Source organism: Erythrolamprus reginae, chromosome 1 (assembly GCF_031021105.1).
Source record: "Erythrolamprus reginae isolate rEryReg1 chromosome 1, rEryReg1.hap1, whole genome shotgun sequence".
NCBI lineage: Eukaryota > Metazoa > Chordata > Lepidosauria > Squamata > Dipsadidae > Erythrolamprus > Erythrolamprus reginae.
Genome location: NC_091950.1, coordinates 293495540 through 293518794, shown reverse-complemented (window position 1 = coordinate 293518794; position 23255 = coordinate 293495540). Strand labels below are relative to the sequence as shown.

At 38.6% G+C, this 23255-nt stretch overlaps 1 protein-coding gene across 1 annotated transcript in view; it reads left to right on the top strand.

Moving 5' to 3' along the window:
- The window catches only part of ASCC3 (activating signal cointegrator 1 complex subunit 3), a 285972-nt gene that overhangs the window by 134575 nt on the left and 128142 nt on the right, over positions 1-23255 (top strand). The window contains exons 15-19 of the mRNA XM_070733271.1: positions 3277-3468; positions 3797-4021; positions 18586-18705; positions 21435-21599; positions 22275-22361. Coding sequence (XP_070589372.1) covers positions 3277-3468; positions 3797-4021; positions 18586-18705; positions 21435-21599; positions 22275-22361 — 789 coding nt within the window. The remainder of the gene's footprint in view (positions 1-3276; positions 3469-3796; positions 4022-18585; positions 18706-21434; positions 21600-22274; positions 22362-23255) is intronic.

Sequence of the window (23255 nt, the reverse complement as noted above, 5' to 3'; positions counted from 1 at the left end):
CAAACTTGGGCAGAATACTAGAGCCTCTTTATTTGCGTAGTTTTACACACACACATACACACACACTCTTGCATACCAATCCAGTACACTTGTAAAGCAATAGTATTATCAACAAGTAAGGGAAATATCTCTGTAAACCAGAAAAGTTTACTTTTTTGATCTTCCATCCATTATTGCATCCTCAACTGATGGAGAGAAAAAAGCACATGTGGTAGGTGCAAACTTCATTATTGGGGATGGGAAGGAGAAATTAAAGAAAAAAAGTGTACCTTGCAATATGAGGTACCTACAATATGGCTCTTGAGGGGGACAGATGTTACAAGTTCTGGGTGTACGCTGGCAACACCGCTGGCTAGAATGAACCCATTTCGGATAATCTATAAATACGTTTAAACAAATAATGCTCCTTCCCCTTTCCCCTTGCCTGGACAAATGACTGTTGCATTGGAAGGTTCTTCAATTGGCAAATTGCATATTGGACAATATTCATCATAAGGCAAGTTTTACCATTGAACCTGTCAATGCCTGTATTGGGTTTTCATTAAGGCATTTATTTATAACATTGTTTACAGAACATTGAACAAATACAATCAGGAGCATCTATAACTGTGATAGAAGTATGAAGATTATAGCAGCATTGACAATCCATTGTATTATGAACAATACTAAATCAAAGTAGCAAGCTATCCGTTACACTGTACTGCCTTTCTCCAAATGTTTGCAGGCACATTTTCTTTCAAAATACTTCCAAAATAAGTAGGTTTGAAGCCTGCTGCCATCTTCTATTCTTTGTGGAATGCCTGTTTTATGTTGATAAATATATATCTGAATGTTAGGATTTGTTTTGCTTTGTTCCTATACAAATTGTGTCAAATTAAGAAACTGACATTGCAGTTTCTCAGTGCATGAATAGCCTTGAAATAATCTCTGTGGTATCCATACAAATGAAATAGGAAATACAGATAAGGGTTTAAACTGCTTATCCAGTTTGGATACTTTAAATTCCTCGGTATAGGTTGCTCTGAGGTGTGTCTTTGAATTGACCTAAAAAGTCGGTTTTGGAATACAGTATTACTTTTTGTGTTGATCTCAGAAAATATTTTTTTGGCGGGTGAGGGGGGGTGGAGAAGATATTTTGTAGCAAATAGTGGCTCAAATTTGGGAAGCCTTTCTTTCCAAGAGATAGGGTAGGCATGGGAGTCTGAGGATTCTGAGGGGGGAACCCCATCTACTTCCACTCTCCTGCCCATCTGTCCAAGAACCATTTTTCCACTAAACCCAATAGAAGAGTTTCACATGTTTGTTGGTTTTAGGTTTGATTTATGAGGGAAGATGGAAATTGTTTGTATACTACCAGCTTTCAATCACCCTTCTCCTATTTAACTGTCCTGCACCTCACTATTAGAGCAAAGTTTTCCCAGTGTGATGGTACCCCCCCTTCCACACCCCCATTTCAAGGTTATGGAACACATCATAACAAAAAGGGGTCTTCTTGGTGGCTTTTTCATCATCTTTGGCATATTAAATTTCTGATTTTGCAAATTCAGTGGAGTATTTTTTTTCCTCATGTTTGTCTTAATGAGCATAGTTCAAAACTTAACCTAACAACTCTCTTAGAATAATAGATGATATCTAAAAATATTTTATTGTCTATATTGCCTGGGGTCTTACATATTGTTCTGTCGGGCTCTCGGGTAGAATCCTCCCAAAAATTCACAGGTACAAATTTCAGACACACACACGTTTGAAAATTCAAAACAATGTTCTTTATACAGTGATCCCCCGATCATTGCGAGGGTTCTGTTCCAGGACCCCTAGCAATGATCGGGTTTTAGCGAAGTAGCGCTGCGGAAGTAAAAACACCATCTGCGCATGCGCAGATGGTGTTTTTACTTCCGCCGCAGCAGTGAGGAGCCGAAGATTGGGGTTTCCCGCCGCCCACGCAAACTCCTCGCTGCTGCCGCGCCCGCCGCTTGTCCGCCACCTGCCTGCCCGCGCGCCCGCCCTTCGCCCGGCCACCCGCCGTTCACTTGCTGCTCGCCCGGCCACCCGGGTTCATTTGGCTTCGGGACATGCCGGCGGCGACGTTTTAAAACAGCCGCGCGGCTTCCAAACTGAGTCCCGAAGTCAAAGGCGAACTTCCGCGTTTGGCTTCGGGACATGCCGGTGGCGACGTTTTAAAACAGCCGCGCGGCTTCCAAACTGAGTCCCGAAGTCAAAGGCGAACTTCCGCGGGTGGCCGGCGGGTGGCTGGGCGAAGGGCGGGCGAAGGGCGGGCGAGCGAAGGGCGGGTGGCCGGGCGAAGGGCGGGCGAGCCGGGCGAACGGCGGGCGAGCGGGTGCTGGGGGGGGCTCAGCAAGAGGAGACCCAGGGAAGCCGCCCAGCAGCTGATCTGCCCGGCGCCATCTACGCATGCGTGCCCATAGAAAAAAGGGTGCGCATGCGCAGATGGTGCTTTTACTTCCGGGTTGCAAAATCGCCATATAGCCGTTTCGCAATGACCGGGGTCGCAATACCCGGGGGATCACTGTAATGAAAATTCACTTAAACTAAGCCCTCTTTTGTTATAGCAAAGAGCACTCATCTCCAAACAAACTGGTAATTTATACAAGTCCCTTATCAGTCCTGTGATACTTAGCTTGCAGCTGTGAGGTAATTCAAAGTCCTTCTTTCACAAAGTAAAACACACTTTGCTGTAGTTTAGGTTCAAAACAGGGAAAAATCAGCACACAAAAAGTCAAAGTCAGGAAAGCAGTCATGAAACATAAAGATCAGATAATCCTCCACAATGGCCAAACCCACAGGCTGCTATTTATAGCAGCCTCACTAATTACCACAGCCCCACAAAACCACAGGTGGCCTCATTTTCTTTGATAATAATCTCTCAGTTGTTGTTGCCTATGCATCGCTCTCCGCATGCGTGGCTGTATCATTAACTCTTGTTCTGAATCCAAGGAGGAGCTAGATAATTAATCTCCTTCTGAGCTGTCTGCCACACTCTCCTCCTCCCTGTCACTCATGTCTTCTTGCTCAGAGGAGCCTTCATCATCAGATTCCACTGGGGGGGACAAAACAGGCCTGCAGCATGTGGATGTCTAACCACAACACATACTAAGAGTTATCCGTTCTGCAGAACATGTGACTAGATGTGTGTTACATTTACATCCTATAAATGCACACATGGAAAATATGTGGGTTTTGTATATGCTTGACTTGATATGTTTTTTCTGTAAACACTGCATTAATTTTGTATGTATTTCCTTTACCAATGAAAAGGTGCAGAAGTCCAGAAACAAGCAATTACGTGAAATGTTTCCAGATGGATTCAGCATTCACCATGCAGGAATGCTCCGGCAAGACAGAAGTTTGGTGGAAAACTTATTTTCTCGTGGTTACATAAAAGTCTTGGTTTGTACAGCTACATTAGCCTGGGGTGTCAATCTTCCAGCTCATGCAGTCATCATTAAGGTAAAAGTATATGCTCTGTCTATATTTTGGCCATTAGACATCCATAAAGTGTCATGGAACAGGATTTTTTTTCACTGTTTGCAGACGAGAAGAGGAAAGATCTACTGCTAATTATCTAGCAGTGTTTGGAGCGGTTGGTTGATAAACTGACACTCTCCTCTGGGAACCAAGTTGAATAGTAAAGATTTAAATATATTACCGGTTATAAAAGGATCACCTTAAGTACACTTTGGAAAGCCTGTTTTATTTGCCTAATTTTGGTCTCCAGCTCATCTGATGTATAATGGTGTGTATTTATGTTAATTTTTATTAACTTTTTGTCAAACAGGGAACACAGATCTATGCTGCAAAAAGAGGATCCTTTGTTGACCTTGGGATTTTAGATGTCATGCAGATATTTGGCCGAGCTGGACGGCCCCAGTTTGATAAATTTGGAGAAGGTGTCATTATTACAACACATGACAAACTCAGCCATTATCTGACTCTGCTTACACAGCAGAATCCAATTGAAAGTCAGTTTCTTGAAAGCCTTGCTGACCACTTGAATGCAGAGGTATGTTTTATTAATCAATTCCACATTCCTAATATATATACAGGCCTTTAAAGAATAGTATAAATAAAATGGAGGAAGGAGGGGAAATACAATGCTATTTATATTCAGATCTATAAATAGTAATTCTTTTGTAACCTGTTTTGCTTGGATATGCCATGAGATTGGTAACATATTAAACAAGAAATATGATGCTTCAAAGGGTAGAAGTATTTTAAAGGATGTGAGACAATATCTCAATATTGTTTCTGTAAAAGCATGCATACTTCTAAAATCAAGAAATAATACAGGTAGTATTCTGTGAACAGTACTGAAATGAGTATGTTATTCACCATATCTGGAGACCTGGCTCATCGTTGTGTTCTTTCTAAGAGTTTGCTTTTCAAGATCACATGATTTAAAAAGGCAATCCTTCCCCTCATTTTTATTTCTTACTTTATTTTTTGGGCAATCTGGAATCTACAGAATGGGGACAAAATGTTTTTCATATCTTCTGAAATTTATTTATTTATTTATTTATTTATGTATGTATGTATGTATGTATGTATGTATGTATGTATGTATGTATGTATTTAGTTAGTTAGTCCAACACACAATGAGGGTTTTAGTGGGTATATATACACATAGTAAAATACATGATGAAGGTTATAGAGGAGATACTCATAGTAAAATATATCTAAGAAAGAATAGAAAAGAAGATATAGTAATATAACATATCAATGAAAGAATAGAAGAAGATATATAGGAATAGAAGAAAAGTATAGGAGATATAGCAGAGCAATAGGACAGGGGACGGAAGGCACTCTAGTGCACTTGTACTCGCCCCTTACTGACCTCTTAGGAATCTGGATAGGTCAACCGTAGATAATCTAAGGGTAAAGTGTTGGGGGTTTGGGGATGACACTATGGAGTCCGGTAATGAGTTCCATGCTTTGACAACTCAGTTACTGAAGTCATATTTTTTACAGTCAAGTTTGGAGCGGTTAATATTAAGTTTAAATCTGTTCTGTGCTCTTGTGTTGTTGTGGTTGAAGCTGAAGTAGTCGCCGACAGGCAGGATGTTGCATCATATGATCTTGTGGGCAATACTTAGATCATGTTTAAGGCGTCTTAGTTCTAGGCCCAGGATTGAAAGTCTAGTCTCGTAGGGTATTCTGTTTCGAGTGGAGGAGTGAAGGGCTCTTCTGGTGAAGTATCTTTGGACATTTTCAAGGGTGTTGATGTCTGAGATGCGTTATGGGTTCCAAACGGATGAGCTGTATTCGAGGATGGGTCTGGCAAAAGTTTCGTAAGCTCTGGTAAGTAGTGTGAGATTGCCAGAGCAGAAGCTACGTAGGATTAGGTTTACAACTCTTGAAGCCTTCTTGGCTATGTGGTTGCAGTGGGCTTTGGCACTTAGATCTTTTGTTGTTAGTATACTGAGGTCTTTAACCGAGTGGGGATTATCTGTGATAATTTGATTATTCAGTTCGTATTTGGAGTTCAGATTCTTTTTCCCAATGTGTAGGACAGCGCATTTGCTAGTTGAGATTTGGTGTTGCCATGTGTTGGACCACTCAGAAACAGAGTTCAGGTATGAAGTTTTCCAGAAGTAAATGACATAAATCCGTGAGGACGAACCTATGACATGCGTGCCAGAGGTAGTACACAGAGCCCTCTCTCCTGGCACATGCACCATTGCTCCAGATCAGATCTCCGTGCCATTTCTTTCATGAGCTTCTGTTTCCCTGGAAAAAACAAAACACAAGCTCAAGAAATAAAAAAGAACTTACCTCTTGCCAAGCTGCTGGTGTTCGGATGTCCCATCTTCCACCGGACATGTCCATTCATGCACATGTTTATATGCACATGTTCATACATGCTCACGTTCACATACACCTTTCAGTTTGGGCATGTGCACACACAGTTTGGGCATTTGGTATTAAAAAGGTTTTGCCATCACTGCCATAAATCATTTCCAATTTACTTAAGATACATTTCTGGAGAGTCCCTTGAACAAATGGATTGGCATAACCCAAGAGAAAAAAAAAAGAAATTTATTTATTTACTTATTTATTTATTTATTAGATTTGTATGCCGCCCCTCTCCGCAGACTCGGGGCGGCTAACAACAGTAGTGAAACAACATATAACAAATCTAATATTGAAAATAATTTTAAAAACCCTAATTTAAAAAACCAAACATACACACAAACATACCATGCATAAATTGTATAGGCCTAGGGGGAAGGGCATATCTCAGTTCCCCCATGCCTGACGACAGAGTTGGGTTTTAAGGAGCTTGCGAAAGGCGAGGAGGGTGGAGGCAATTCTGATCTCAGGGGGGAGTTGGTTCCAGAGGGTCGGGGCCGCCACAGAGAAGGCTCTTCCCCTGGGTCCCGCCAAATGACATTGTTTAGTCGATGGAGAAGACCAACTCTGTGGGACCTAACTGGTTGCTGGGATTCGTGCGGCAGAAGGCGGTCCCGGAGATATTCTGGTCCGATGCCATGAGGGGCTTTATAGGTCATAACCAACACTTTGAATTGTGACCGGAAACTGATCGGCAACCAATGCAGACTGTGGAGTGCTTTAATATTAATATTAATTAAATGCTTTAATATTCCCTGGAATTTACTGTCCCTTCAAATCATTTTGTGGATTGCTAATTCTGAGCAAGACTTCACTGGTAGAAAATAATTTGATTGGCATGAGTCAATGTGTACCCCAGAGACCTCAAATTTAGAAGTGCACAACTCCCTGTAGAAGTAATTAACACAGCTTTCCAGAAATAAAACTCAGGCAGATTTGGCTTCGTCTCTAAAGCCTCTCTCTTATCCTGATGGGCCCAAGATTTGGCATTTAAGAAGAAAATAATTTGATGATGAAACAACTAATTTACTCCTGTGGGTTTTGAGGGGAGATAATTTAAATCTAACTGTTTTTCTCTCTATTCTAAAGGTATCCAGGGTTTCTGAAGAATGGGTCTAGTTGAATACTTAGGGGGAGTGGTGCTTTCCCTTTGCCAATGTATTTTGCAAAGGGATTGTTTCATTTGTTTTGTACAACCCATATTGACCCAGTATGGTATGGAGTAGGGTAGAAATGATGGTAGTGTAAAGAAACAATTGGCCCTAAAGCTGAAACATTTGGGAAGGAGGGAGAATTGGGAGCCAATTTGCAAAACCATCATCACATGTTATGTTTCAATTTGTAGGTGCCCAAAGATTTGAAATCCTATGTAGTCAGAATATTGAAAAGTATTTTCAGAAGAAACATGTATGATTCAGTAACCTTCCACAGTGGAACAACGGAAACTATAAATTGTTTTGCAAATAAAATATTATTTCAGCATATTTCTTGCATACTTTTATCTTGCAAGAAGAAGTTCGTGTAGTTAATTTAGCAGATTCAATTTCACAGTTTGTGATTATGAGCATTGCTTTACTTTGTTTTAAATGAGAATTAGAGAAATATGTTAACTGTATAAGAATTAGTGTAGTCCTGAATACCAGTTGCTAGGAACAATCGATGGAAAGGACAAATTATATTTACCGGTATATCCTGATGGTTGGATCTGTAAATGAATACGGTTGGCCATGGGAGGAAATAGAACAATAAAGTAGAGAGGGTTGCTGTTATGTCCATTTTCATTATGAACAGCATTTGATATGGAGATTACTATTGAATAAAATCAATGAGGAGACAACTCATTCAATAGACCTCCTTTTGTCACCTTTTCTCTGTAGTTTTGCAATGTTGCATTGCACCAATCATTTTAATCCCTTGTTTTTTCCCAATGTTCCAGGAAAATAATGTGATTTTTAGAAGTAATAACAAAGAAGTAATGAAAAAGAAAGGCAGCTATGCTTGTTTTAAACTTCTCTTTTCATTTTGAATATAGATATGTATATGTCTGGATTAGAATGCTGCCCACACAGAAACAATTTGATTTGATCTCTTATTTCTACTTCTTTCTGTTTTATAGAAGAAAGGCTATAAAAACTAATTTTTCTTTGGCCTTCCCAAAATGCAATTTTGTTGTTTTGAAAAAGTTTAATTGTTTAAAAGATCTGGTGCGCAGTAAGCATAAAATTAATCTTCAGTGGTCAGGAACTATGCCAGGTCTGACAAACGAGGGTCAATGCTGAAGTGTGTTAATGATTTTGAATAAACTTATGTTAGTGAAAATTGCAATGCATCTCTGCTAGTGTTACTGAAAATGCTGATAAGCAAAAGCGTGAAACCCTGACAGGGCCATGAAACTATAATTTTTTATATACTTTGGAACACTAGACGTGACTTTTCCTGCTGACATGATAAGGCATGAAAGATCGTTATTTGCTTGATTCCAGAAAATCAATGGCAAGTCAAGCCAATTACAAAAGTTTTTCATTTCCCTTGGTTGTAACTCTGTCATTTATCTCTTTCAGATCAGATCTTCATATAAATATCTTTCTCTTTTGCTTAACTAGCTTTTGCAATGATCTGAGAAAAAAATGGTTTTGGAGTCTTTTTGGAGAATAGGTTTAACGTTGTATTTTGGGTGCAATGTTGCCCGAGAAAGAACAAATGAAGCGTGCAATCAGCTTTCAATTTAAAAGCAATTAAAATTATATTAATTGAATATAGTTCAGATGATCCTTCCATTTACCCACATTAATAGTACAATTTGGCAGGGGAATTCTATATATTGGAGTATTTCTAGAGTTTGCCTCTGAATTTCTTTTTGTAGAAGGTTTGTGCAGCACTGGGGCTTTCCGATATACAGTGGTACCTCATGATACGAACTTAATTGGTTCCAAGAGGAGGTTTGTAAGGTGAAAAGTTCGTAAGACGAAGCAATGTTGCCCATAGGAATCAATGTAAAAGCAAATAATACGTGCAAATCCTTCAGGAAAATCCCAAACTTTAGAAGGGAGGCGAACAGAGGGCAGTGAGGAGCAGCTAATGGGGGCGGGTGGAAGAAGCAAGGCTAGGCTAAAGGGTGAGTGGGAAGGAAGAAAGGCAAGGGGGGCGCCCCTCCCTTTTCTTTGTTCAAAAGACACTCTTTCAGTGCCTGCAAGCATGCTGTTCTCCTACTTTTGTTAATGCAAAGTCTTTCTCCCTCCAAGCCACCCCTCCCTTTTCTTTCTTCAAAAGACACTCTTTCAGTGCCTGCAAGCACGCTGTTCTTCTACTTTTGTTAATGCAAAGTCTTTCCCCCTCCAAGCCGCCCCTCCCTTTTCTTTCTTCAAAAAAAGGGGAAAAAAGAAACCCCTTCATCCCAGCAGCAGCGGCTTGGGTTCATAAGGTGAAAATAGTTTGGAAGAAGAGGCAAAAAAATCTTAAACACCGGGTTCGTATCTTGAAAAGTTCGTTAGAAGAGGCGTTCGTAAGATGAGGTACCACTGTATACGGTATCAGATATATACAGCATATGAAAATGCTGTCCTTGAATATTTTTCATCCCTTGTATTTAGCCAACACTCTAATGGGAAGAGAGGAATTATTTGAAACTGATCTAATCATACTGGCATCCCAATTGTAACTCACGGACTATCTGTACAGCTTCTTTTAAGAATTGAATATACAGACAAAAAAGCAGAAATTACCTTAAGTTGTAGGAAGGTTGATTGACATTAAACATTTATGTCTAAAATTCAAACCTGCAGCAAAATAGTACACCATTTATCATTTATGTCCAAGATGGCACTTTTTCATGGCATTCTGTTTCCATTTATCATATTTTGCCCTTTCTAGACGTTTTGAAGTTTTTTCTTCTTTTGGTTTTCTTTACTCTAAACTGTTTCTGTATTTATACAAATTGGATTTTTCCCAGCCAGATAATAATTTTGTCATGGCATCTTTACGGCTCCATGTGAGCTACTATTTGGGATTTTGAGCTTCTTATTACAATGCATTATGATTCATTGCTGCAGTAAACATTTAACCATAGTTATGGATTCTGTCTATGATACCTGATCTTTAAACTAAAATAGATGCCCCTGTAGGACCATGCACAAAAATATTTTCTAAGGTGTGATTGCCCATATGTGGGTGCATGCTGACACACACACACACAAATACTACTTCAGATGTAGTTACCTTAAAACACTTTAATATGATAAAATGTTTAAATACAGCATCAGTGTGATAAATGCATTAAAAGGATAGAAATAAAAGAAAAAATATCTTTACTATTTATCTAGAAAAGATCTACTGAATATAGGCAGATAATTCAACAGGGATCTAAAAGACAAAAAAATTGGTGCCTTACGGTTCTGAGTAAGCAGGGATTCCAAAATGTAGGCCCCATTCCAGAGTACTTGTGGATATAAAAATGTACCAGGAGTTGCAGAGAAGCTGTCTGTCATTTGCCTTGAATTGAAACTCTTATAAATCACCATTTGGAAATGCAGTTTCTTTGTTGTGACTAGGAAGACCACTTTCTCTGGAGTTAAGCCAGCATCTTGGGAAACCTAGTTTAGAATGAGACACAGAAGAGCATTGCCTTGATTAGACATGAATAGATTAATAAATAAGTATGACTAGTATAGAAATATGAATAGTATAGAAGAGAATACAATAAATATGGATAATAAACATGAATAGATTAATAAATTAAATAAGTAAATAAATAAAAATAATAAAATTACTATGGTTCAGGCATACAAACGGCCTGGCAGGAATGGAGAATGTTAATATGTGACTAGTTCTGTCAGTCTCTGGGTAGGGATCAGCACCAATACCCAGAGGTGGGGTCCTCCTGGTTTTCACCGGTTCTAAAGAACCAGTAGTAACTTGGCAGCCTGGGCCACTAGAACCAGCAGCGACCCAGGCCTGCTACACCCCCAAGCTGGTTCTCCCGCTGGCACCTATGGTGTCGCCATCTTGTTTTTAGCTTCTGCGCATGTGCAGAAGTTTTTTTAAAAAATTGGGCATGTGTGCGCACCCACACAGCACGCCCCTGAATGAATTGGCAGCAGTACAAACCAGAACACCCCCCTTGTAATACCTATATGTCTGAAACATCATTTATAATATGTATAATAGGCATTAAATGGTATAGAGGCAGTGGATGGTAGGGTAGAAAGAAGCAATAGCAATGAAACATCTGTAGTGTTGCCCTGGTTTTCTTTACTTTTAATCCTATCCAGGTTTCAGACATTGCCTGGACAAATCCCTGCAGTTTTCTTGGCAATATTTTTTCAGTTTGCCTTTGCCTCCTTCTAGGACTAAGAGAAAGTCTTTGTACCTAAGATGGCACTAGAACTCATGGTCTCTTGGTTTCAAGCCTGATGCATTAACCACTATACCAAACTGGCTCTCAGTGTTGCATTTATTATTTGAGATAACACAGAGGCTGGATCCAACTCTCCTCCGTGACACCTTGGTCCAAAGATAATGATTTAAAAACAAAAAGGACATAGAATATTGCTTAGCTAGGACATAAAATATTAAACAGCTGGTATGCATGTGTTGGAGAATGATGATAGCACACTGGAGAAAAGGATTGATGTTGTATCAGTTTTTCAAAAAAATACTTCGTTTCTCTGCAGGTTTTCCCCCCTCAAATATAAAAATGTTGACTGAAACCTTTGTATATGCATAGTATATACTGTACTTATCTTTGTATAAGATACGGTAAGTATATACTATACATTTCATTATAATGTTCTCTCAGCTTAACTCGTATTTTTCTTAACTATTGTATTTTTCAGAGTATAAGACTCATCTTTTCCCCACTAAAAGAGGGTTGATGTGTCTTATACACCGAATGCAGCCATTTTTGGCCTCCCGCCTTATGTCCCATTTTTGCAAATAATGGCCCCGTTTTTCATAAAAATGGGGTACATAGAGGGTACCTGCAGAGTGCTCCTGGGGGCTGGGAGAAGGCAAAAACACCCCCCAAAACAGTGTTTTTGCCTGCCGCCAGCCCTCAGAAACACTCTGCAGACTACCCAAACCCTCTATGTGCCCGGTTGGGACAGATTTTACTGTCTGTCTGTCTGAGGGTTTTTTGTATGGATAAATCAAACAGGTGACTGTATATGTTTTGTTGCAGAAGGGGGTAAATGGCATCATCTTTTTTGAATACATTTTCTTTATTTACAAATTGTTATACAAGAGGCTATGATTTAGCACTAAACTTCTGAAGAAGTTATGTTTCACACTACATCTTTAGGTGCTTAGCTGATTTGATGGCTTAATTGAGATTCTTGAGGAAATATGTATAAGGAATAAAAGTCCACCTTATTTTGCTATTTATAAACAATCTGGCGCATTAAGTCTCCCAAAGGCTGATTTTCAAAGTTTCAAAAATCATGCAACCAGGACAGTTGTCTATAAATCTGAATTCTCTGCTCGAGGAACAACCTAACAACAATCTCTAAATATACTTGCAGTAAAGCCTGTTCTTTGGTTTATAATAGACTTGTTTGCAGTTCTGGGGTGGGTTCCTCTTGGTAGCAACCCGCGGGTGATGTCACAGTGATGTCACCGACCTGGTTTGATTGGTGCCGGGCCATGGAGGCCATCATCTTTTTTTAAAAAAAATATTTTTTTATGTTTTATTTTTCTTCTGAGCATGCGCAGAAGCCAGGATTCCAGCACTGTGCCTGCTTGGTTTTTATTGTTATTTTATTATTGTTGTTGTTGCTGCTGCTTTTGTTGTTATATGTTTTGCCACTGTACATGCACATGGGAAGCACACGCATGTCCATGATGCATACCCACGTGGTGTGAGAGGAACGAACCAGTAGCAAGGTCCCTGTTGCAGTCATATGTGTTTGTAATTTTCTGAGGGGATAACAAAAAGTATCTTTCAAATGGAAAGATACTTTCAAACTCTTAGCAACGTCATAGACAATATGATTATTTTGGGCAACATTATGGGGTTGTCATTGCCTCCTTTTGTCTTTCAATTCCTTATTGTACACTAATTGGTTTCATTTTAATACTGCTTTTTCTTACAATATTTAGGGTAAATTCTTAAAAACTCGCACTGATATGAACACCAGGTGGCAGCAAATATTAAGAAGTAATTTTTGCTGAGAGTTGTTCAGCATTGAGTGAACTGTAATAGTATTGTATTGCCTTATCACATCTGGACCTAAGCCACTATTCCTTGTAAGCATTTTGTTTGCATATACATCTTAAAGTGTTGAACAGGTAGACAAGTGCATAAATAATGAGAAAAAATTTAACAATCTGTAATATACTAGCCAAGTTATGTTTTCTCTCTCTCCCTCTTTCCCCACAGATAGATAGATAGATAGATAGATAGATAGATAGATAGATAGATAGATAGATAGATAGATAAACAGACAGACAGACAGACAGACAGACAGACAGATAGATTAGAGAGAGAGAAAGAGAGGGAGGGATGGGCTGCCTCATTTGGTATAGATGTGTTCTATGTAGTTTCAGTATCAAACTTATATATGATTTTTAATTTCCTTTATAATAAAGTGATTGGCCAGTCACTCTCTCTCTCAGCCCAACACACCACACAAAGCTATAAAACAGGAAGAGGAAAGAATGTTACACATGTTCACTGTCTTGAGTTATTCATAAAGTAAGAAGGCCAGAATAAAAATGTAATACATTCATTCATGCATAAATACATACATACATACGTGAAATTGCTTTCTCTAATGATGTTAATGGTGTGTGATGGTTTTAATTTAACAATTTCATGTCATCCTTATTTATTTATTATTTATTTATTTATTATATATTATATATTTAAATGATAATAAATAAATAATCCTTGCAAAATACATAGGAAACTAGAGACAAGGTACATGGCTGATACAAGTAAATGTGAAAAGAAAACTAAGAAAGAATTAATTAATTAATTTTAACTGGGGTTATATTTTTAAAAAATTATATTTGACTTCTTTTTAATTGTAATTTGTATTTTTATATTGTTGTAAACTGCCCTGAATCCTTCGGGATTGGGCAGCATAGAAATTAAAATAAAATTTAAAAAAATAAATTTGTCACCTTTGGAACAAAGGGAAGTACTATTGATATATCGCATTCTACAGTACTGTCAGGTTTCTTGGTGCAAGAATATTAAAGGTAGTTAATTTGCTGGATAGCATTTCTCTGTAATGAAGATTGATTCAGGGATTCTAAATGCACTTATCTAGAATTTTTTTTTTTAAAGTTGTGTTTAAATGTAAATTTCAAAGTAGAGTCCATTTGTTTATATGTTAAAGTCTGTTTATCTAAGAGTCTTATTGTTCGTCCTTTTCACCCTCTGATTCACCATTTATTCTTGTAGAGCAAGTTTCTTAAGTACAAAATTACTCCTGGATATAGTTTTTTTGGTAACAATTTAGAACTTATCTTTTGTTTATTAACTACCATATATACTCGAGTATAAGCCGACCCGAGTATAAGCCGAGGCACCAGTTTTTGCCACAAAAACCTGGGAAAACTTATTGACCCGAGTATAAGCCGAGGTTAGAAAATGCAGTGGCTACTGGTAACTTATAAAAATGGAAACCAATAAAATTACATTAATTGAGACATCAGTAGATTAAATGTTTTAGAATATTTATTTTAAAGAAAACCAAAATTAGCTCTGTAAATTTAAAAGAGGGTAAATGAAAGCAATCTGGTAATAACAATAAAGTAAAAAGTAAAAAAAGTAGCTCAATCAGCAACCAAGCTAAAACCTATTTCTAAACCTAACCCAGGGGTCTTTAAACTTGACAGTTTTAAGACTAGTGGACTTCAACTCCCAGAATTCCTGCACCAGCCATGCTACCTCAGGAGTGGGAGTTGAAGTCCACAAGCCTTAATCTTTCCAGGTTTGAAGACTTTCATTTCTAACCCTAACCCAGGGGTCTTTAAACTTGACAGTTTTAAGACTAGTGGACTTCAACTCCCAGAATTCCTGCACCAGCCATGCTACCTCAGGAGTGGGAGTTGAAGTCCACAAGCCTTAATCTTTCCAGGTTTGAAGACTTTCATTTCTAACCCTAACCCAGGGGTCTTTAAACTTGACAGTTTTAAGACTAGTGGACTTCAACTCCCAGAATTCCTGCACCAGCCATGCTACTTCAGGAGTAGGAGTTGAAGTCCACAAGCCCTAATTTTTCCAGGTTTGAAGACTCTTGCATTTCTAACCCTAACCCAGGGCTCTTTAAACTTGAGTTTTTAGAAGCCTGGAGAGAGTTCATGCTGTTTCCCTCCCCCCCCTCCCCCCTCTTTAGCTTGCTGGTTGGCTCGTTGGCTTGATTGCCCACTCCTGATCCTCCCTCCTCGTCTCCCTTTATTGCCCCATGTGTTGTGCAGGGAAGCAGATTTACTAAAGAGATCCACTTGGGACCGCAACAGGGAAAGGAGGAGGTGGACAGCCAGAATAGCCCACACCTGCGTGGGAGGAGGAGGAAAGGAAAGAGCTGCCCTCCTTCTTCCCTACCAAGTGGATCTCTTTAACAAATCTGCTTCTCTCTCCGGCTGGAGGCTTCTAAAGCCTGGAGAGAGTTCATGCCGTCCCGGTCCCTCCCACCCTTTAGCTTGCTGGCTCTCTCCTCCGTCTCCCTTTATTGCCCCATGTGTTGTGCAGGGAAGCAGATTTGCTAAAGAGATCCACTTGGGACGCAACAGGGAAATGAGGCGGAGGAGAGCCAGAATAGCCCACAGCTGCGTGGGAGAAGGAGGAAAGGAAAGAGCTGCCCTCCTCCTCCTTCTTCTCCTTCCATAGCAAGTGGATCTCTTTAACAAATCTGCTTCTCTCTCCGGCTGGAGGCTTCTAAAGCCTGGAGAGAGTTCATGCCGTCCTGGTCCCTCCCACCCTTTAGCTTGCTGGCTCTCTCCTCCGTCTCCCTTTATTGCCCCATGTGTTGTGCAGGGAAGCAGATTTGCTAAAGAGATCCACTTGGGACGCAACAGGGAAATGAGGCGGAGGAGAGCCAGAATAGCCCACAGCTGCGTGGGAGAAGGAGGAAAGGAAAGAGCTGCCCTCCTCCTCCTTCTTCTCCTTCCATAGCAAGTGGATCTCTTTAACAAATCTGCTTCTCTCTCCGGCTGGAGGCTTCTAAAGCCTGGAGAGAGTTCATGCCGTCCTGGTCCCTCCCACCCTTTAGCTTGCTGGCTCTCTCCTCCGCCTCCCTTTATTGCCCCATGTGCTGTGCAGGGAAGCAGATTTGCTAAAGAGATCCACTTGGGACGCAACAGGGAAATGAGGCGAGGAGAGCCAAAATAGCCTACAACCGCGGGGGAGGAGGAGGAAAGGAAAGAGCTGCCCTCCTCCTCCTTCTCCTCCTTAAATCTGCTTCTCTCTCCGGCTGGAGGCTTCTAAAGCCTGGAGAGAGTTCATGCCGTCGCCGTCCTCCCCGTTTAGCTTGCTGGCTGGGAGCCCTCCTGTGGTGATTCGGCGCCCTCTTGTGGTGACTCGAGTATAAGCCGAGGTCGGGTTTTTCAGCCCATTTTTGGGGCTGAAAAACTCGGCTTATACTCGAGTATATACGGTAATTTATTCACTTACTTATCAATTGAGCCCTGAACTTTCTCTTGGCTTTGATATGTTCTGCCCACCTTCTATCCAGGTAATAACCTGGCTCAATTCTGATTACCATATTTTTCAGAGTATAAGATGCACCGGAATATAAGACGCACCTTAGTTTGGGAGGAGGAAAATAGGGAAAAGTATCTGCTTACTGAGTATTCATTTGGCTAGCGTCCTTAGTCTGGTCAGCTACAGCACATTATTTTATCCCCTGGTTAAGGGCTTAAAAATTTATTCTAAGAGAGTAACAATGAAAGAGCTTGCAAGCCAGTAAGAGCTGGGAACATCATTAGCACCTGGAAAGAAACAGTCTGAGAAAATAGAGCAAAGGAAAAAACCCTGCAAAGACTTAGGGCTTGGAAAACATTCTTCTTTGCAGAGAATAACAAAGAGCTTGCAAGCTGGTAAGAGCTGGGAACATCGTTAGCACCTGGTTAGGGCTGGAAAGAAACTTACTCAGAACAAGTTAGGGTAATGAAGAAAATCCTGCCAAGATTTAGGCCTTGGAAAACATTCTTCACAGAGAGAAACAATGAAAGAGCCTGCAAGGTAAGAGCTGGGAAGATCGTTAGCAGCTAGTTAGGGCTGGAAAAAAAACTACGTTCAGAGTATAAGATGCACCCTAATTATCAGCCTCTTTTAGGAAGGAAAAAGGTGTGTCTTGTACTCCAAAAAATATGGTAGCTTTCTGAAATCAGCTAAGGTTAGCTAAATACTGTGGGAGAAGAGGGAACTCTTGCTGAAGCAAATTTTAAAAATGTAGGAAGATCTATATAATTAGGAATGGCAGTTATAGCTTTTCTTCCTTTCAGGAAGTTTTATCGGCTGCAAAGAATCATTAAAAGACTATTCTTGAAATGTTGAAAAATAATTTGCATTTACTGTTCTTTTTAATTGTGATTCTACCCGAATTTATTGACCTTGCTTTCCACAATTAAATGCATTTTTAGAATTGTAGATGTTCCAGTGTTGAGGGGTGGGGCAATTGATTATGTAGGATCAATTCATTGTCAAGCGACCACATAGGTAGCTAATGCATCATAGCACAAGATTATCAAAGAGGCAGTGTAGACATTTAGCTTTTCTGGGGGTCCCAAATAATTCTATCCTTTGTGTGATATTCCAGCAAGTCAGTTTTCAACTTTAGCTATATTATACTTTTTCAAATGTCAGTTACCTTGCATAGATAGCAGTTACTTATTTAAACAACTGACCTGTCGGCCTGCCTATCTCCCTCTCTCCCTCCCTTTTTCCTCCCTCCCTTCGAAAAATCCTCTCAGAATGTCATTTGATGTGAAAGAATCCATGAAGAAAAACTGACTTTATTTATAAAGTGGATAGTTAAAATTTTGCCTAATGTACTTAAATCAGATGTTCAGCATAGTTGAACTTATATATTTACCGCCAGGCATGGGGAAATTGATTCCCCTCGGCTGCTCCGTTTTATGTATGGTTTGTTTGGGTTGTATTAGTGTTTTTAATTAAGGGTTTTTAACTGTTTTGCTTTTTTAATCATTGGATTTGTATTTTGTATTCCTGTTGTGAGCCGCTCCGAGTCTTCGGAGAGGGGCGGCATACAAATCTAATAAATAATAATAATAAATAATAATATTCCATCATAGTAATTACAAAATGGAAAACCTGATTTCTGAAGTAAATACAAAGTGACAATATCAAAAATGCTTTGCTTTTGGGTATTAGAAAAATATAACCCAATCTTCAGCAGAAAACTGATGAAAGAAGGCTCCTCAGACAAACAGCAAACAATGGAATGAAATATACATGATTTCCCTACTCAGTCCAATGTCACATAATTGTCCTCCCTTTCCATATTTTACTTATGTTTTACTCCTTATTTCAAACAAATAAATGACGATTTTAAGGAATATATTTTGTTCTAAAAGTACATTTCAATCACTTTATTGGTAAGTGTTCAATCTTTTGCTATAATATTCTTCTGGAATATTCAGTTCTGCTCATATAAACCTTGGAACATTATAAACCCTATTTATAAACCCTTATTTATAAACCATTTTAACCTTTTAACATGAACATTTGTTTTTATTTTTTCCTTCTTGCAGATTGCTCTTGGAACAGTGACCAATGTTGAGGAAGCAGTAAAGTGGATAAGTTACACTTACCTTTATGTACGGATGAGAGCAAACCCATTAGTATATGGCATCAGTCACAAAGCCTATCAGGTAGAAAATGTGCAGAAAACCTTACTTGCTTTCTGGTTCTGTAATCCTTTCCTGATGGGAGATTAAATATTTGCTTTTGTTGGTTTTCCTGCGATCAGCAACTCACTCCTATATGTTTTGAAAATGTTCGTCATGAAACAGGGAAAAGAGCATCCTTAGTTATTTTCTGGGGGATTGTGGTAGGTGAAATTTTCAACAATTAGACTAAATACGTAAAACATGATAAAAATTACTCACGTTTGTGTATCCTATGTGGATTTTCTGTTTATCAGTCTCTGCCAGCTTTTTAGTCTTAAATGTCAAGTTGACATAAAAATGAAATATAAATATCACAGCCATTATAGTTTGTCATCAAATATAATTAGAATATAATTCACACATGAATAGTGTTCAGTTAGTGAAGACTAGAGGAAATGCTCAAAGTTCCTCATACAGTTCTAAATATGAAAGGTTTACCATATAGGCACTGCTGAAAATAACACTACTTTGCGTTATGAAGAGGGATAGCCCCCTTTGTTTCAGAATGACCAGGCACAGGGGGGAAAAAGTGTATTAGTTATATAATCTCAGGTTTTGGTTGTAGGTTTAGACACGGATCTTGCAATTGTGTCGCATTGTAACTAGAAAATTAATGGACACAGGGCCTGCCCATGTCTGCCAGAAAATAGCAAATAAAGATTACCCTCATCGTCATTTCAAAAGGATGGATTCATTCTTAAAGACAAAACCTAAAATCTAATATCTTTTGGAACAACAGTGTCAGTTATAATCATCTATAATTATATCCATTTTTTCTTAATTTACCTTGAAGATTTCCTGTCTCTTTTATAGCTCTAAAGCAGTGGTCCCCAAACTATGGCCCGCGGGCCACATGCGGCCCACTGAGGCCATTTATTCGGCCCGCCAGTGAGTGACAAGAGCACAGGGAAAAGAGAGAGAGAAAGAAAAAAAAGGGAAAGAGAGGGAGGGAAGGAGAAGTGGAGAGGAATGAAGGAGGGAATGAAGGAAGGAAAGAAGGAGAAAAGGAGGGAACGAGGAAGGAAGGAAGAATGAAATGGAGGGACAGAGGAAGGAAGGAAGGAAAGAAGGAGAAAAGGAGGAAACAAGGAAGAAAGGAAGGAAGGAAGAATGAAATGGAGGGACAGATGAAGGAAGGACTGTTTTTGGGGGGGGGGTAATTTTTTTTAATTTTTCTCTCAACATACATTCAAACAAAACAGTGTACCATCTAATTTTCCATGAATAAAATGTGGTATTTTGTTAGTAACTAATATCAATCATCAAAATGTTGCAAAAGTTTTTTTTTTCTAATTTTGTCATCTAATTACATTCATTTTCTTTTAATTAAATTCCCTCTTTAATGTTCCTTCAAAAAGTGCAACACCACTTATATTTCTAACTTATTAACCATTATGCCAAAGTGCTTCCTTCTTTCTTTATACATTTTTCATAAGCCAAGAAAACCTTGTATAGCTAATCAGATGTTAACAAAAGAAAATTAAGAACAAAACATAAACATATATGAATTTCAGGCTTCTTCCCCCCCTCTAAATAGTACATTCCCATTTTGTTTTTTACTTTAAAACAAGGTATGTGCAGTGTGCATAGGGATTTGTTCATAGTTTCTTTTATAGTCCGGCCCTCCAAGAGTCCGAGGGACAGTGAACTGGCCCCTTGTGTAAAAAGTTTGGGGACCCCTGCTCTAAAGGTTAGGGTGTTTTAAACATTATGTTACCTTAAGAGGATCAGATTAACTTCATAAATATTTTAATTATAAGTATTCTCAATCAATAGTTCATTAATTCGACAATAGTATCCACTAAAATATAGAAACATAGAAGTCTAACGGCAGAAAAAGACCTCCTGGTCCATCTAGTCTGCCCTTATACTATTTCCTGTATTTTATCTTAGGATGGATATATGTTTATCCCAGGCATGTTTAAATTCAGTTACTGTGGATTTATCTACCACGTCTGCTGGAAGTTTGTTCCAAGGATCTACTACTCTTTCAGTAAAATAATATTTTCTCATGTTGCTTTTGATCTTTCCCCCAACTAACTTCAGATTGTGTCCCCTTGTTCTTGTGTTCACTTTCCTATTAAAAACACTTCCCTCCTGAACCTTATTTAACCCTTTAACATATTTAAATGTTTCGATCATGTCCCCCCTTTTCCTTCTGTCCTCCAGACTATACAGATTGAGTTCATTAAGTCTTTCCTGATACGTTTTATGCTTAAGACCTTCCACCATTCTTGTAGCCCGTCTTTGGACCCGTTCAATTTTGTCAATATCTTTTTGTAGGTGAGGTCTCCAGAGCTGAACACAGTATTCCAAATGTGGTCTCACCAGCATTCTATATAGCGGGATCATAATCTCCCTCTTCCTGCTTGTTATACCTCTAGCTATGCAGCCAAGCATCCTACTTGCTTTCCCTACCGCCTGACTGCACTGTTCACCCATTTTGAGACTGTCAGAAATCACTACCCCTAAATCCTTCTCTTCTGAAGTTTTTGCTAACACAGAACTGCCAATGCAATACTCAGATTGTGGATTCCTTTTCCCCAAGTGCATTATTTTACATTTGGAAACATTAAACTGCAGTTTCCATATACCCATCATTATGTGTTTTGTTGGAGGAGAAGGGAAAAAACAAGACAAGATCATATTTACCTTCTGTCTTATATATCTATCCAGCCATCCTTACCATGCAATTCCTGACTGTATTTCAGATGGATCCAAGTTTAGAGAAACATAGAGAACAGTTGGTAATTGAAGTTGGCAGAAAACTGGACAAAGCCCGGATGATTCGGTTTGAAGAGAGAACTGAATTTTTTTCTTCAACTGATTTAGGCCGAATTGCAAGCCACTACTACATTAAGTATAACACAATTGAGGTAATGTTCCCTCTAATTTGTTATATTGTGAAGCAAAAGCATGGCATTATACTTAACAACCTTATTATCTTTCTTTAGGGAGTAATTTGTAACCCTGTATCTGATTAGAGGCCTAAAACAGCGGTGTAGATATAATTGAAGGTCTACATTATAGTTCACATTTTGTAGTAAAAGAGGATTCTAAAGTCATAAGAATGATTTCATAAAATAACATATAGGAAGCATTTATATTCATAAAAGGTCTATTAGGAGTATGCACAAACCTTGGAAATTGCAATATACAGTACTTCTAAAAAGTGATGGCCTTTATTTTTCTGAATTTCAAAGAGGTTCTATGAGTGAATCTTATTCAATTTGGGGGGGGGGGTTCAATGAACTTCATATCAATTCATTTTGCCTTGGTAATTAATTTATTTTTAATATAACATGTTAACTGTTACTTTTTCTCTGGAAATCTGTGGCATAGCAGAGTTCCGTCTGACATTTTATATTACATTATATGAAAACTCTGCATTTGTTTTCAAAATTAGAGTGTGTATTTTTTTCTAATGGAAATTGACATTTGTGTGATTTGTTCCTTCCTATTTTTATTCAGGATCTTCATTCAGTGGCAGGATGGGAGTGTATTTATAAATAATGCTTTAAACAGCAGACTAATTTTTCTTGGTTTTACAGACTTTCAATGAACTCTTTGATGCTCATAAAACAGAAGGTGACATTCTTGCTATTGTGTCTAAAGCGGAAGAATTTGAACAAATCAAGGTTAGAATGTTTCACATTTCTTTAAAAAAAGACACCCTTCTGTTGTAAGTGTCCTGAAAGAACCTTATATAATGTGTCCAGAAGTGTTTTAGTCAGTTTTTTAAAACAAAACAAAAATTGTATTTCTAGAAAATATCCATATGCAACATTATTCTAATGAATATGTTATCTCAGTGGTCGTCTTACTTTTCTGCAACTTCTTCAGTTGCTTTTTCCTTTTTTGGTCAGGTCAGGCAGAGCCATAAAAACCCTGCTTCTCAAGAACAATCACTTGTAAACCAAATATAGCTTTGGTCTTGGTCCTACTATTAAACTTGCTTGAAGGCAGAATGATTTTATTTTATTTTCAATCAGAATCCCTGTTTTTCAGTGAAATGTGATTTCTTGAAATGGTTACATTTCTGAATTAAGTCCATCTATGCATTTATACACATGGGGGAATCTATGTATCAGTTCTGTCGAGCTCTCTGGTAGAATCCTCCCAAAAATGCACAGATACAATTTCAGACACACACACGTTTGAAAATTCAAAACAATGTTCTTTATACCAAAAATGCAAATAAACAGAGCACTCTTTTTGTATAGCAAAGATCACTTTGTCTCCAAACAAATTGGTAATTTGTACAAGTCCCTTATCAGTTCTGTGATACTTAGCTTGCAGCTGTGAGGCAATTCACAGTCCTTCTTTCACAGAGTGAAATACACTTTGCTCTGGGTTAGTTTCAAAGCGGGGGGAAATCAGCACACAAAGATCAAAGTCAGCAAAGCAGTCATAAAACACAATGATCAGATAATCCTCCACAATGGCCAAACTAAATAAAAACAACAACATTCCGTTGTAAACCCACAAAACAATCCAATCAACCAAACATACATATCTATCCTGTCAACACA